Source organism: Bos indicus, chromosome 7 (assembly GCF_029378745.1).
Source record: "Bos indicus isolate NIAB-ARS_2022 breed Sahiwal x Tharparkar chromosome 7, NIAB-ARS_B.indTharparkar_mat_pri_1.0, whole genome shotgun sequence".
Lineage (NCBI taxonomy): Eukaryota > Metazoa > Chordata > Mammalia > Artiodactyla > Bovidae > Bos > Bos indicus.
This window is the reverse complement of record NC_091766.1, coordinates 26,025,131-26,037,586: the sequence shown is the minus strand read 5'-3', so window position 1 is coordinate 26,037,586 and position 12,456 is coordinate 26,025,131. Positions and strand designations below refer to the sequence as shown.

Here is a 12,456-nt window from a genome sequence, read left to right as displayed (position 1 = left end):
AGATACAATTAGAGACTCTAAATAGATTCAATAGAACCTAGTGTAGCAAAGTATTTGGGAAAACAGGAAAAATATTTTAAAATATATTAACCCAAAAGAGAAATTTCTTGGAACCATTGCTGTTTTTACCTATGTCTAACTCCAATATCTTACACTGTGATAGGAACATACATGATAACAAATGTTTTTAAATAAATGAGTGATTTACTCTCAAGAAATAAATAACTATAAAAGAAGTTTGTCAATCATAGAAGGAACACAAATATGTCCTCAACAAGACAGTATAACAGTTAAAAGAAAGCAAAATCATGAACGAGGACTGGGCTGTACGTTGAACAATTGGGTTTCCTGAATAAAAATCAACAGGAAATAGAAAAATTGAAGTGCATGAATTAGAGTTGGGTTCGAAGCAACAGAAACCAATCTGGGCTAAGAAAAGAAAAATGGAACTAACTGGCAGTCTATCGGGGCTCATGACATCAGCAGAGTTTGCAGTTAGGGTTGGTTAGGAATGGACAGCAACCAAGGCCATTCCAGAGACTAAGAAGCAGGGCTCGTAATAGGGAAAGTTTAGGTCAGGATGCGGCTATGTAAGGGCGATGACAAAGTGAAGGTTGTTTGTGGCCTGCATGAAAGCCGTTCCAGTGGATACTATGAATAGTTGGAGAAGACTGAAGAGAGATGGAAAAATAAGCAACTTTTTGGATGAATTTTTCTGTGAAGGGGAGCATAGAAAGACATGAGGCCGGACAGGTTTTAATGCTGCTACTTAGCGTGTTTCTACGACAATGGGATAGGACTGAACCCCTGGCCGGAACACTTCTTTGCGAACATCCCTAGGCTGCTCTTTCCCACCCTTTGTGTTTCAGTTCTATGCTGTTTCCTGTTCCTAGTCATACATTCTTGTTTTATTCTTTCTATAGAACTTGTTTCTATCTGAAATTATCTTCTGTAATTTTTTTTATTGACCCTACCAACTAAAGTATGAAATTTATGAGGGTAGCAACTTTGTCTTGCTTTTTATCACTATATCACCAGCATCTAGAAAAGTCCCTGTCATGTAGCAGAGCCTCAATAAGTACTTGCAGGAAAAAAATAAATGAGCGTATGGATAACTAGAACTTCAAATGCTTATTTTATTTTTATATCACTTGTTTGAGATTCTAAGTCCCAGGATCCAGTTGCTGAATAGCCAATTTCAGATGCTATGCAGTTCTTTGTCTATATAGTATTTGTCCTTTCTTGGGTTATATGGTGAGTGCTGAGTACATGAATTTATTGTCTCTCTAAAACTGAACACAAGGGACAGAGACAATTCTTATAGGGGCATTAAGAGACTATTTGGGATTCCTAATATGACAAATGTTCATGTAATATAGAATTGTGAGGAAGGAAAAAGAATATCGACTTTCTTCCATTAAAAAAGCCAGAGATGAAAAGTTGACATTCCTGCTCATCAGCTAACAGCTTTTAATTTTATTCCTGTTTTCGGAGCAAAGACTTTAGGACCAAGGGGTAGGCAAGCCTCTCTGCTCACCCAGATAAACAACCCTCTTCATTAAAGCATGCTGGAAGCCTGGAGATAATTAGACCCACTGTGTCAAGCAATCAGCAACACAGGGAAGGGGTCACAAAAAACAATGACGAGAGCTGGCTAATTCTTGAGAGAAACACAAGGAAAGCTGCTGCAATCAATTAAAAGATGTTTGGGTTGTTAACAGTTCATGGACTGAGGACAAGAAGAGGGGTACTTCTTGTGCCCCTTGTCCTCCCCCAGGTCAGACTCACCCCAACTCCCAGCCACGGGCACTGACACGTTAGGTCTATTACGATGAAAACACAGTTAAACTCCCTAGGTCAACTCTGTGAAAAGTGGTCATTAGTCTCCACAGAATTGTGCCTCCATGGGAGGAATATCTATGAGGTACTTCTGCTTGTTTTTATTCATTTATTCTTTCTTTTGGTGCTTGGGATTTGTTAAGCTAGGACACCCTTTGGAACATCCAACACTTTCTTCATTTACTCTTTTTCTAATAGAACATTCATGGCCATTAGAATGACAGCCTTGATAAAATGATCAGTCCCAAGGGTATGGGGACCAGTATTGATTTTATTTATGCCTCACACCATGCTTAGTGCACAATGGGTCTTCAACGTTTGGTGAATTAGTGAATTGAAAGTGAGTGGACAGATAAAAGCCAAAGGGCTCTTTCCCTGCAGCTTTGTCTTCTCTCCTCAGCCATTCTAATTCATTGTAATCTACTATCTGTTCCGTCTTGCTCTCTGCTCACTGTATGTTTCTTCTTCTACCTTCTTTTCTGGTCTTATTTCTTATCTTATTTCTTCTCTGACCTAAGTTTAACAAGAAATCTTGATAAGTATTAGGAAGAGAGCACATAAATTATGTATACTCCTTAGGATTTTTCTTTGTTATATATACATATATGATTTCTGATTCTAAAATAAGATATACTCCTGACAGACAAGTAAGTTTTCAGATTATGCAAAGTGGTCTTTAAGAGCCCTGATGAGCTTATGATTTTTTTAATTTAAAATGCTGTTCATGGAGGAAGTGCCAATGATTTATATTTATTTCTAGAAATTTTTAAAATACCCCTTTTCCTTTAGTCTAGAGGGAAATTTTGTAGTTTTTCCTCAAGATTTAGTCCATCTTTTAAAAATTAGTTCATTTCAATGACTTTCATTAATAAATTTTTTTCCTTCAACTTAACCACAAAAGGATAGAATCATTTATTTCATTATTTAGCCTGTTCAGTCAAAAATTCTGTAGACTAATATGTCTTCAATAAACCTGCTAGTTTCTTCACCACTTCCTTCGGAAATCCTTCCCTGTAGCATTCTGATGGAGATCAGCCCTGGGATTTCTTTGGAAAGAATGATGTTAAAGCTGAAACTCAAGTACTTTGGCCACCTCATGCGAAGAGTTGACTCACTGGAAAAGACTCTGATGCTGGGAGGGATTGGGGGCAGGATGAAAAGGGGACGACAGAGGATGAGATGGCTGGATGGCATCACTGACTTGATGGACGTGAGTCTGAGTGAATTGCGGGAGTTCGTGATGGATAGGGAGGCCTGGCGTGCTGTGATTCATGGGGTCGCAAAGAGTAGGACACGACTGAGCAACTGAACTGAACTGAACTGAACTGAAAAGTGGAAAGGTCACTTTGTTTTTCAAGGACTTTTTGAAAGTCTGTTTTTGTACCAACCATATCTCCTTACCTCTTTTTGATCATGAGATGTAAGATAAGATTAATAAGCATTATAAATAATTAGTGCTTACACTGCCTTTCACCAGCCATTACTGAGATGACCTTCCTTTCAAAAACTGGTATGAACCAACCACGCAGTGAATATCTGCACATTCCTCTAAAAGGCAGTAAAGTGTAATCCACTCTGTGGGTTTTTTAATAAGATGGGCTAGGGAAACAGAACAGAATGTTAAAGCTGGAAGGGTGACAGAAACAACTCAAGTTGAGTCTTTTATATAAAAAAAAAAAGTCATAAAGAGGTAAGATGATTTTCTGAATTTCACACAGACTGCTAACTAGAGGCAAGGCCAATACCCCAGTTTTTATCTTTCCACATCCACCTAATTAGTGTTGATTTTTCCTCCTAGAACACCAACTGCTCACAGGTTCATAACTTTAGTTGTAGCATTTACTTGTTTTTACCAGGGATCTGGGTGACAAAGTTCTGCTGGAGAAGTAAATGCTTATTATACTCTTTAGTTGATAAGCTACCACTGATTTCACATTACTTTGCCAACAAGGTCCGTCTCAAAGCTATGGCTTTTCCAGTAGTCATGTATGGATGTGAGAGTTGGACTATAAAGAAAGTTGAGCACTGAAGAATTGATGCTTTTGAACTGTGGTGTTGGAGAAGACTCTTGAGAGTCCCTTGGACTGCAAGGAGATCCGAACAGTCCATCCTAAAGGAGATCAGTCCTGGGTGTTCATTGGAAGGACTGATGCTAAAGCTGAAACTCTTAATACTTTGGCCACCTGATACGAAGAATTGACTCATTTGAAAAGACCCTGATGCTAGGAAAATTGAAGGCAGGAGGAGAAGGGGATGACAGAGGATGAGATGGTTGGATGGCATCTCCAACCTGATGGACATGAATTTGAGCAAGCTCTTGGAGTTGGTGAAAAACAGGGATGCCTAGTATGATGCAGTCCATGGGGTCACAAAGGGTCAGACACGACTGAGCGACTGAACTGAACTGATTTCACTACTCTTGCAGTTTTCTGGTCTACATGCTCCATCCCTAGAAATAAACTGTGATTAGAAAAATTTCTCTCCTACCAATCTAATTTATTTTGGATGCACTGTGTGATTAGGTTTGTGTGAGCCCAGAAAATAAGAGTTCAAAGCCCAGGAGTGATTCTGTCTGTAGACTGCAAAGGTCCTATATGTACTTCCTGCCAGGGCAGGAAATGGAGTGAATGCGAGTTGTTCTGGGTCCACAAACGCATCCAGGGAGAGATGTAGCAACTGGCTGGAGAAAGTGGCTGTGTTTTTCCAACAAACAACAAGGAAGAAGGAGCAGTGGCTACAGATGATTTGTGACAGTGAGCAGATCACCAGCTAATCAGCATAATTTATCACTTCTGCAATCCGAAATCAGGATAGAAGCCTTAATTAGGATGTGGCCAGGTGCAGTTTTCTGCCTGGGGCCTATGGGTCCCAGGAAAGGAATATTATCACAGAGGGAGGTGGTCTGTGGCAAAAACTACTGGCAGCCTGTAAACCAATCCACTTCTGTGACTACACACACTCAAACAGTGTGACTGTTTCCTTAGCACTGGCTCTGAATGTAAACATGTCATGGTTTGAGCACAAAAATCATTGCTTGTGGCCCACTTCGAGTGCATTTTCCAGAAATGATGAATACATAGTGATTTTCATCTACACTCCTGCCTGGATCTGATTTGTGAGATGTTTTTAGAGGTTACTGTGGCTTTGTAATTGAAACTTTTTCTCTGGGAAGCTAACGGTCCTTTCCTCAGCCATTGTGGTTGCCTAGTAACGGGGACAGCAGAGTAGTAACAGGGATTCTAAATGTCTAAGGAATGGGGATAGTTGATGTCTGTCTCACGGACAGGGTACCTCAGGGGGCCCGATTTGAGATGGGAGAATGTTACAGCAGGACATCTGTGGCCCCAGGGTGTGAAACCCCAGGGAGAAGCAGGTGAGTTCCTAACTACTCCCATTCCAAAAGAATTCATGCGAATTTATAGATAAAGTAGCCTCACTTGGTGCTTCAAAGAAAACCTTTCCTTCATGTCTGGGGAAAAACATCAGAAAGACTTTTTCTCCTTTCCTGGAGAATGATCCCTTTCTTTGAACATGGATGCCTTCTCAGATCACAGGGCAGGGTCTGATATGCAGAAGGTGTTAGGTAAATGTTTGCTGAATGAATAAAATGTTCCTCACTTGTTCTTCCCAAAATCACATACTCACCCCAACCATTATACTGGTGTGAGAAGGGGAAGTTGAGGTAGCCCATTTTTAGAATCACTGGAATGAAATGTCATCTTTGCTGCTCCCTTGCCAAGAGATATACACAAAAGAAGTTAGGTCATTCCAACCATATTCAAACAGAAATCCAAACCAACTCTGGCTATAAATATTGAAGTATGGTTCCCTGCTACAATCGATCTATAGTTAATCATTAGGAAATATGCATGTTGACACCATGTTTCTTTCCCCTTAAAATGTAGATATACCTTCCACTTAGAATTTTCTTTTAAACCTTGTAAGAGAAATGACCAGAACTTTTCTGTAGAAAGAGCTATATCCTAGAAAATGACGTCCTTGTGATATGCACACATGTAACTCTAGTCCTGATTTATTAAGATTTAAAATGTATTTCATTACATGAAATGTGTGCTTACTTGCTCAGTTGTATCCGAGTCTTTGCAATCCCTTGGACTACAGCCCTCCTATGGAAATTTTCAGGCAAGAATACTGGAGTGGGTTGCCATTTCCTTCTTCAACATGAAATGTGTGAGCCTTGCTTTTATTTCCTTTTAACCTATGTCTATGATCCATAAATGAAATGAGAAATTCACAAATTCTCCTGTTTGTGAGAAACATTTCTACGTGCAGAGGAGTCCGTGACTCTCAAAAGACTGACAATCTTTTGGGGGAAGGAAATTTTTTGAAGGTAGTTTCTGTTAAAGAAAATAAAAATCTAGCAAACACTTGTTTTCATTTCTCTGAACATGGCACATTTAGAGATGACATGTCAATGTGCTGACATTTGGAGAGGTGAATGCAATGTTACCAAATGGAGGAAAAATGGCCTGTGATAAAAACAACAACTTTGAAAGGAACAGCCCAGGGTACCATCAGAAGGGAAGTCAAGTGGAAAGACGGGCTTTGCTCTCACTGTAAATCATCAATGGTATGCCTGTTTTTTTTGGTATATGGAACAGAGTCTTCTGTGCAAGCATGGAGCATGGCTCTGATGAAGGAGACAGTGGATGACCATGAAACTCCACTTCACCTTTCAGTTCAGTTCAGTTCAGTCACTCAGTTGTGTCTGACTCTCTGCGACCCCATGAATCACGGCACGCCAGGCCTCCCTGTCCATCACCAACTCCCGGAGTTCACTCAAACTCATGTGCATCGAGTCGGTGATACCATCCAGCCATCTCATCCTCTGTCGTCCCCTTCTCCTCCTGCCCCCAATCCCTCCTAGCAGCAGAGTCTTTTCCAATGAGTCAACTCTTGAGGTGGCCAAAGTATTGGAGTTTCAGCTTTAGCATCAGTCCTTCCAAAAAACACCCAGGACTGATCTCCTTCAGAATGGACTGGCTGGACCTCCTTGCAGTCCAAGGGACTCTCAAGAGTCTTCTCCAACACCACAGTTCAAAAGCATCAATTCTTCGGTGCTCAGCTTTCTTCACAGTCCAACTCTCACATCCATACATGACCATAGGAAAAACCATAGGCTTGACTAGATGGACCTTTTTGGCAAAGTAATGTCTCTGCTTTTCAATATGCTATCTAGTTTGGTCATAACTTTTCTTCCAAGGAGTAAGCGTCTTTTAATTTCCTGGCTGCAATCACCATCTCCAGTGATTTTGGAGCCCCCCAAAATAAAGTCTGACACTGTTTCTACTGTTTCCCCATCTATTTCCCATGAAGTGTTGAGACCAGATGCCATGATCTTAGTTTTCTGAATGTTGAGCTTTAAGCCAACTTTTTCACTCTCCTCTTTCACCTTCATCAAGAGACTTTTTAGTTCTTCTTCACTTTCTGCCATAAGGGTGGTGTCATCTGCATATCTGAGGTTATTGATATTTCTTCCCTTTTAGAATGGTGCAATTCAGCTCTTTCACTTCTAAGCAGGAACAAACTGGCCCCATGTATCTGCTTGCCTTAATTTCTCTCCCCTCCTCTTCCCAGGCCCTTGAGACAGACCTACTTCACAGTGTATATAGTTGAAACCAAATGGGAACTTGCACCTGTGTTGTCTAAGCCAGGTATGGTTAGGCGCTGGATGCAATTAACCTAGGGAATGAAACAAAGCTCTTTATCCTCTCCTAGAAGAGACAAGGTGCTCAATAGGTGTATTTCCAAACGAATTTTATTAAAATATTTATCCACTTGGACCAATTGGTGGAAAAAAGGAGGTAAAAACTTGGGAGAACAGATATAGAGACTTTTTTCCACTGAAAGGAATGAAATATTTATGTCCTTATTAAGTACTGGAAAAAGCAACTATAAGGCCTATATGTCATATTATTACTTCCTGCCAAAAGAAATTTGAAGATATTTTTTCAGCTCTTCTATGAACCCTGAAGTAAGAAATCACTGCAATAAAACAAGCTTCATAAATATATTTGTTAATTCTAATTTGTTTTCTCTCCAGGCTAATAGGCTTTCTAAAGCTTTTGTTCCCTTAATTATGGGACAATATGACTTGTCCTGTGTATGCTAAGTTACTATGGTTACCCTGAGGCCATGACTCATGACCTTTAAATATTACTGTCAGGCAGCCAAATCTGCCTTTTAAACCAGTAGTTTTGTTTCAGGCATTACTAAAAGAAATTAGCTTCAAACAGTACTTTTTCTTGTATATCTGTGTCACATCTGAATATGCACATGTATTGGACTCAGTTTTTTTTTTTTTTTTTGGTTTGGCTTCCTTCAGTGATTGAATATTAATTTCTTGATTAAGCACAGTCCTTGTCTTCTGGGAGGTGTCATTGAGAAATGCAAAAATAAAGGTAGACAAACAGCTGTACAACATCATGAAATGAAATAAAAATTATAAAAGACAGACATCCAAAATCTGCTTGTGGACACAGAGGCAAGAAATGGTTCTGACCAGTAGAACTGAAGAGGCTTGGGGGTGGGGGAGGTAGGCAGGGAGCAGCATTTGACCTGTGGTATGAGGAATGAGAATGACAACATACTCCAGTGTTCTTGCCTGGAGAATCCCATGGACAGAGGAACCTGGAGGGCTACCGTCTCTGGGGCCGCGAAGAGTCAGACACGACTGAGCAACTAACACTTTTACCTTTCATTGTCATGAAGAATAGGTATGATTTTAACAAACAGAGATGAGAGCATGAGGAAACAATCTAAGAAAAAGATAAACACATGCCCTGGAACTACAGGGTAGTAAAAATCAAGTTTGGCAAAAATATCAGTTTTTGCGAGATAGATTGATAGTAAAATTAGTTAAAAGGCCAGCTTATTAAGGTCCTTCAAATGGTTTGCTGTTTTGCCCAGCAACTGTGATGATCAAAAGCGTGTTTTCCATTTCATGATAAAGAGGTACTGTCAAGTAGAAAGCTGATTTAGGTATGATGCAAGAAAAACAATTATATCTCTCAGAACCCCAGTGTGTCCTTCACTAAGTGGGAATTTAATTAATTTTGTTCAATAGTCACTGATTACTCTGTGAACATTTTAAATGGTTTGACTTTTTAAAGTAAGAGATATGCACAGAAATATGGGAATAAAATAACACACTCATTAGGGAGATAGTAAAATAGAAAATAATAAAAGTGCCCCAGTATTGTAAAATAAGGCTTGCTGGCTGGTAACAACAGAATGACTTATTAAGATTGGAAGTTTATTAACTCAACGATTCATTTATTCGTTCAAGTTTTTACTGACCATCCTAGCCTTCTTGAAGATGTTAGGGATAGAGTAACAAAACAACAGCACAAAAAATTCCCTATCTTTAAGGAATTTGTATGTTCAGTTGAGAGGAAACACAATGGATATAATAAACATGCAAGTACATTAAGTGTTAGAAGGTGGTAAACTGCAGAGAAAAATCAATCACGGTAATTTGGATGGACAGAGGAGTGAGGAGCTTAATTCTAAATGAAGTGCATGTGGTAGGCTTGCCTGAGAAAGGGATATTTGAGCAAAGAAAAGAAGGAATTAGTAAAAAGCCCGGTGGACAAGTATAGATGAAAACTTCCTGGCATAAGTAATGGACGAACAATAAGAAAGCCAGTGTGACTCAAAAGGGAGGAGCTGAGCAGAGGAATATGTGATGAATTCAGACAGGTAAAGGGGAGGGGGGTATGTTTGGGAGGAGAAGGGAATGGAATGGAATCCTACAGTATGTGGAAAGGTTGAATGGCAAAGACATCTTTAGGAGTTTGTAGGTCATTACATGGCCTTCGGCTTTTATTCTAAGTGAAATGGAATCATTTATTGGAGATTTTTGTTTGTTTTTAGCAGAGGAGTGAAATAATATTTTTACAGTTGATGTGTATTGAAAACTGAAGGTAGGGGGCAAAAGGGAAACCAGAGAGAGCTATTCAGGAGGTTAATGCAACAGTCCAGGTAAGATCTGATGTGGCTTGAGGTTTAAACCAGGTTGTTAGCAATTAAGATGGTGAAAACTGGCCAGGTACCGGATATATTATGATGGTAGATCCCCAAATTTCCTGTTGGGTTGGATTTGGTTTCCATGACAAAAAGAAAAGTCAAGGTTTTGGCCTGAGCAACTGGAAAGATAATGTCATCATCAACTGAGATGGAGAAGACTGCAAGTAGAGCAGATTTGGGAATAGGAATTAGGAGTTAGGTTTTAGAAATGTTGAAAGTGAGATGTCTATTAGACATCCTGGTGGAGATGTCAAGAAAGCAATCGAATGAATGAATCTGGATTTCAAGGGAGATGTCTGCACTGGAAAAATGTATTGGGGAGTGGTCAGCATATTGTGTTAGTTGCTCAGTCATGTCCAACTTTTTGCGACCCCATGGGCTGTAGTTTGCTAGGCTCCTCTGTCCGTGGTTTCTCCAGGCAAGAATATTGGAGTGGGTTGCCATTCCCTTCTCCAGGGGATCTTCCTGACCCAGGGGTTGAATCCAGGTCTCCTACATTGCAAGCAGATTCTTTTACTGTCTGAGCCATCAGGGAAGCCCCAGCATATTAATAATATTTAAATCCCCGAAGCTGGGGCAGCTCACCAAGGGAGTGAATGTGAGTAGAGAAGAGAACAGGCCAATGTAGAGAGTTGAGAGAAAGAAGAAACAAACATCAAAGGAGACTGAAAAGGAACAGCAGATGGAATGGGAAGAAAGTCTGGGACCTTAGGATGTCCTGGGAGCCAAGTGAAGAATGCATTTCAAGGAGGGAGTCTTGAATCATGTCAAAAGTTGTTAAGATGAACTGTGACACATGACCACTGGTTATAGTAATGTGGACTCACTAGTGAATTCAGTAAGTGCAATTTCTGTGGAATGATAGTTGTAAGAGTCCGAATGGAGTGTTTTTAACAAAAAATAGGAAGAAAGGAATTAGAGACAGTGACAATATAGTTTTGCTCTAATGGGGATCAGAGTAATCAAGCAGAAACTAAAGGGTTAAGGGGGCTCAAGATGCACTAAATAACAGCATGTTTGTAAACTATTGGAAATAATCCAGCAGACAAAGAGAAATTGATTGAGAAGCAGTGTAGGAGACAAAGAATTCTCAAAGTCTGCTGTTTCATAGGTTATGTTTTTCCTCTCTTTTTTTTTTTTTTAGTTGAAATAAGATATTTTGCAGGTTTTCAGAACAGATTGTACTGTTCAGACTGCTTATTCTCAAGAGGACCTTTAAAGGCTATTTTATCTTCTTCAAGTAAAGTTTACATTCCCTACTTTTGACTTCCTTTAAAAATGTTCAGAAAATGACATTGGGAGGAAATACTTTAAAAGATACATCTTCAATGTTACAGCATAAAGATCTATTAGATGTGGGGTGTGTATGTGTGTGTATGAGTGTGTTCATGTCTGAGAGAAAATTTTGGAATTCTGAACTCTTACTTTATTTCAGCACCACGTCTGGAAATTCAGCGTCAAATACACAACAAAGAAACACAATACCGGTAAGAAAAGAGGTTTTCATGAGTTTCTCTTTTAAAAGCATTACAGTTCATGAAACTGTAACTTCTTTAATTAATGTAGAGATTTTTTCTAACAGAGTTTCTCTTTCATATTTTACTAGTACACATTTTAAAAAATAAAACATGTACTTTTTCAAGTAGAATGTGTTAAAGTGGGCAGGGTATCAATGAGAGGATGCTGCTGGGGAGGAGGGAAGTTGGTATGCAGTGGCTGTGACCACGTTTTTCCTTGTGATCTCACACTGCTCTCTGGGGTCCTGCACAAGCATAGACATCCTGGGTTACTTCAAAGTATTTGCTTGTATATGAGGAAACTCTGGAATTTAGACACGAAACAGATTGGGTAACTCATCTTACTTGGTTTGTTTGGGTTTAAATCACAGTCTCTTCCCAATATTCTCAGTTCATTCCCCTTCAAGTCATTCTGGGGCAGCTGGGTCCTTTCTACCTAAGCCTCAACTAGTCCCCCCAGAGGCCTCAGGTGACAATTGGGTAGGTCGGTATTATAGCTGTGATGAGTTCATGGAGACTCATTATACTAGCTTTCTATTTTTATGCAAGTTTGAGGATTTCCCTTAAAAAAGAAAAAGAATGAGCGATCTGTACACCCTTGGCTCAGTTTTAGTAAGGATCCACTAGACTTTACCCACAGACATTTCTGGAACAACATTTCCAGCTCTAATGTAAAGGCAGTGTGGTAGAGGAGAAAGATTGCAGGACTAGGAATTAGGCTGTAATGCCCCAAGTCACTTAAACTCTCCAAGCCTTGTTTTTCATCTGTAGAATGAGGATGATGAGACTTTAATAGTCTATTTGATATAAGATGTTTGGGATATGACAATGGTTGGGAAACTATCTGCAAGTGTACAGTGGTATAGCTGTTAGGAATAGATTCATTTCAAACAGACTACTCTGTGCACCGTGGGACCTTGCCCTTTGGTTTCTCTATTTCTTTCTGGATTCAGCATTCTTTTTCTACTCATGACCGCCCCCACCCCCCCATCATCAGCAGCTAAGAACATTTGATCTAGTGAGGTACATATTCAGAACCTTACTTCCACAC

The 12,456-nt window shown here is 39.7% G+C and overlaps 1 protein-coding gene and 1 long non-coding RNA gene across 2 annotated transcripts in view; one reads left to right on the top strand and one right to left on the bottom strand.

Annotated features, from left to right (window-relative positions):
- The window catches only part of LOC139184116 (uncharacterized), a 311,899-nt gene that overhangs the window by 201,867 nt on the left and 97,576 nt on the right, over window positions 1–12,456 (bottom strand). The gene's annotated exons all lie outside the window — the stretch shown is intronic.
- Window positions 5,091–12,456, top strand: part of CCDC192 (coiled-coil domain containing 192) — a 228,412-nt gene continuing 221,046 nt past the window's right edge. Inside the window, exons 1-2 of the mRNA XM_070793222.1 lie at window positions 5,091–5,212; window positions 11,324–11,375. Of these exons, the coding sequence (XP_070649323.1) occupies window positions 5,094–5,212; window positions 11,324–11,375 (171 nt within the window). The 5' untranslated portion in view covers window positions 5,091–5,093. The remainder of the gene's footprint in view (window positions 5,213–11,323; window positions 11,376–12,456) is intronic.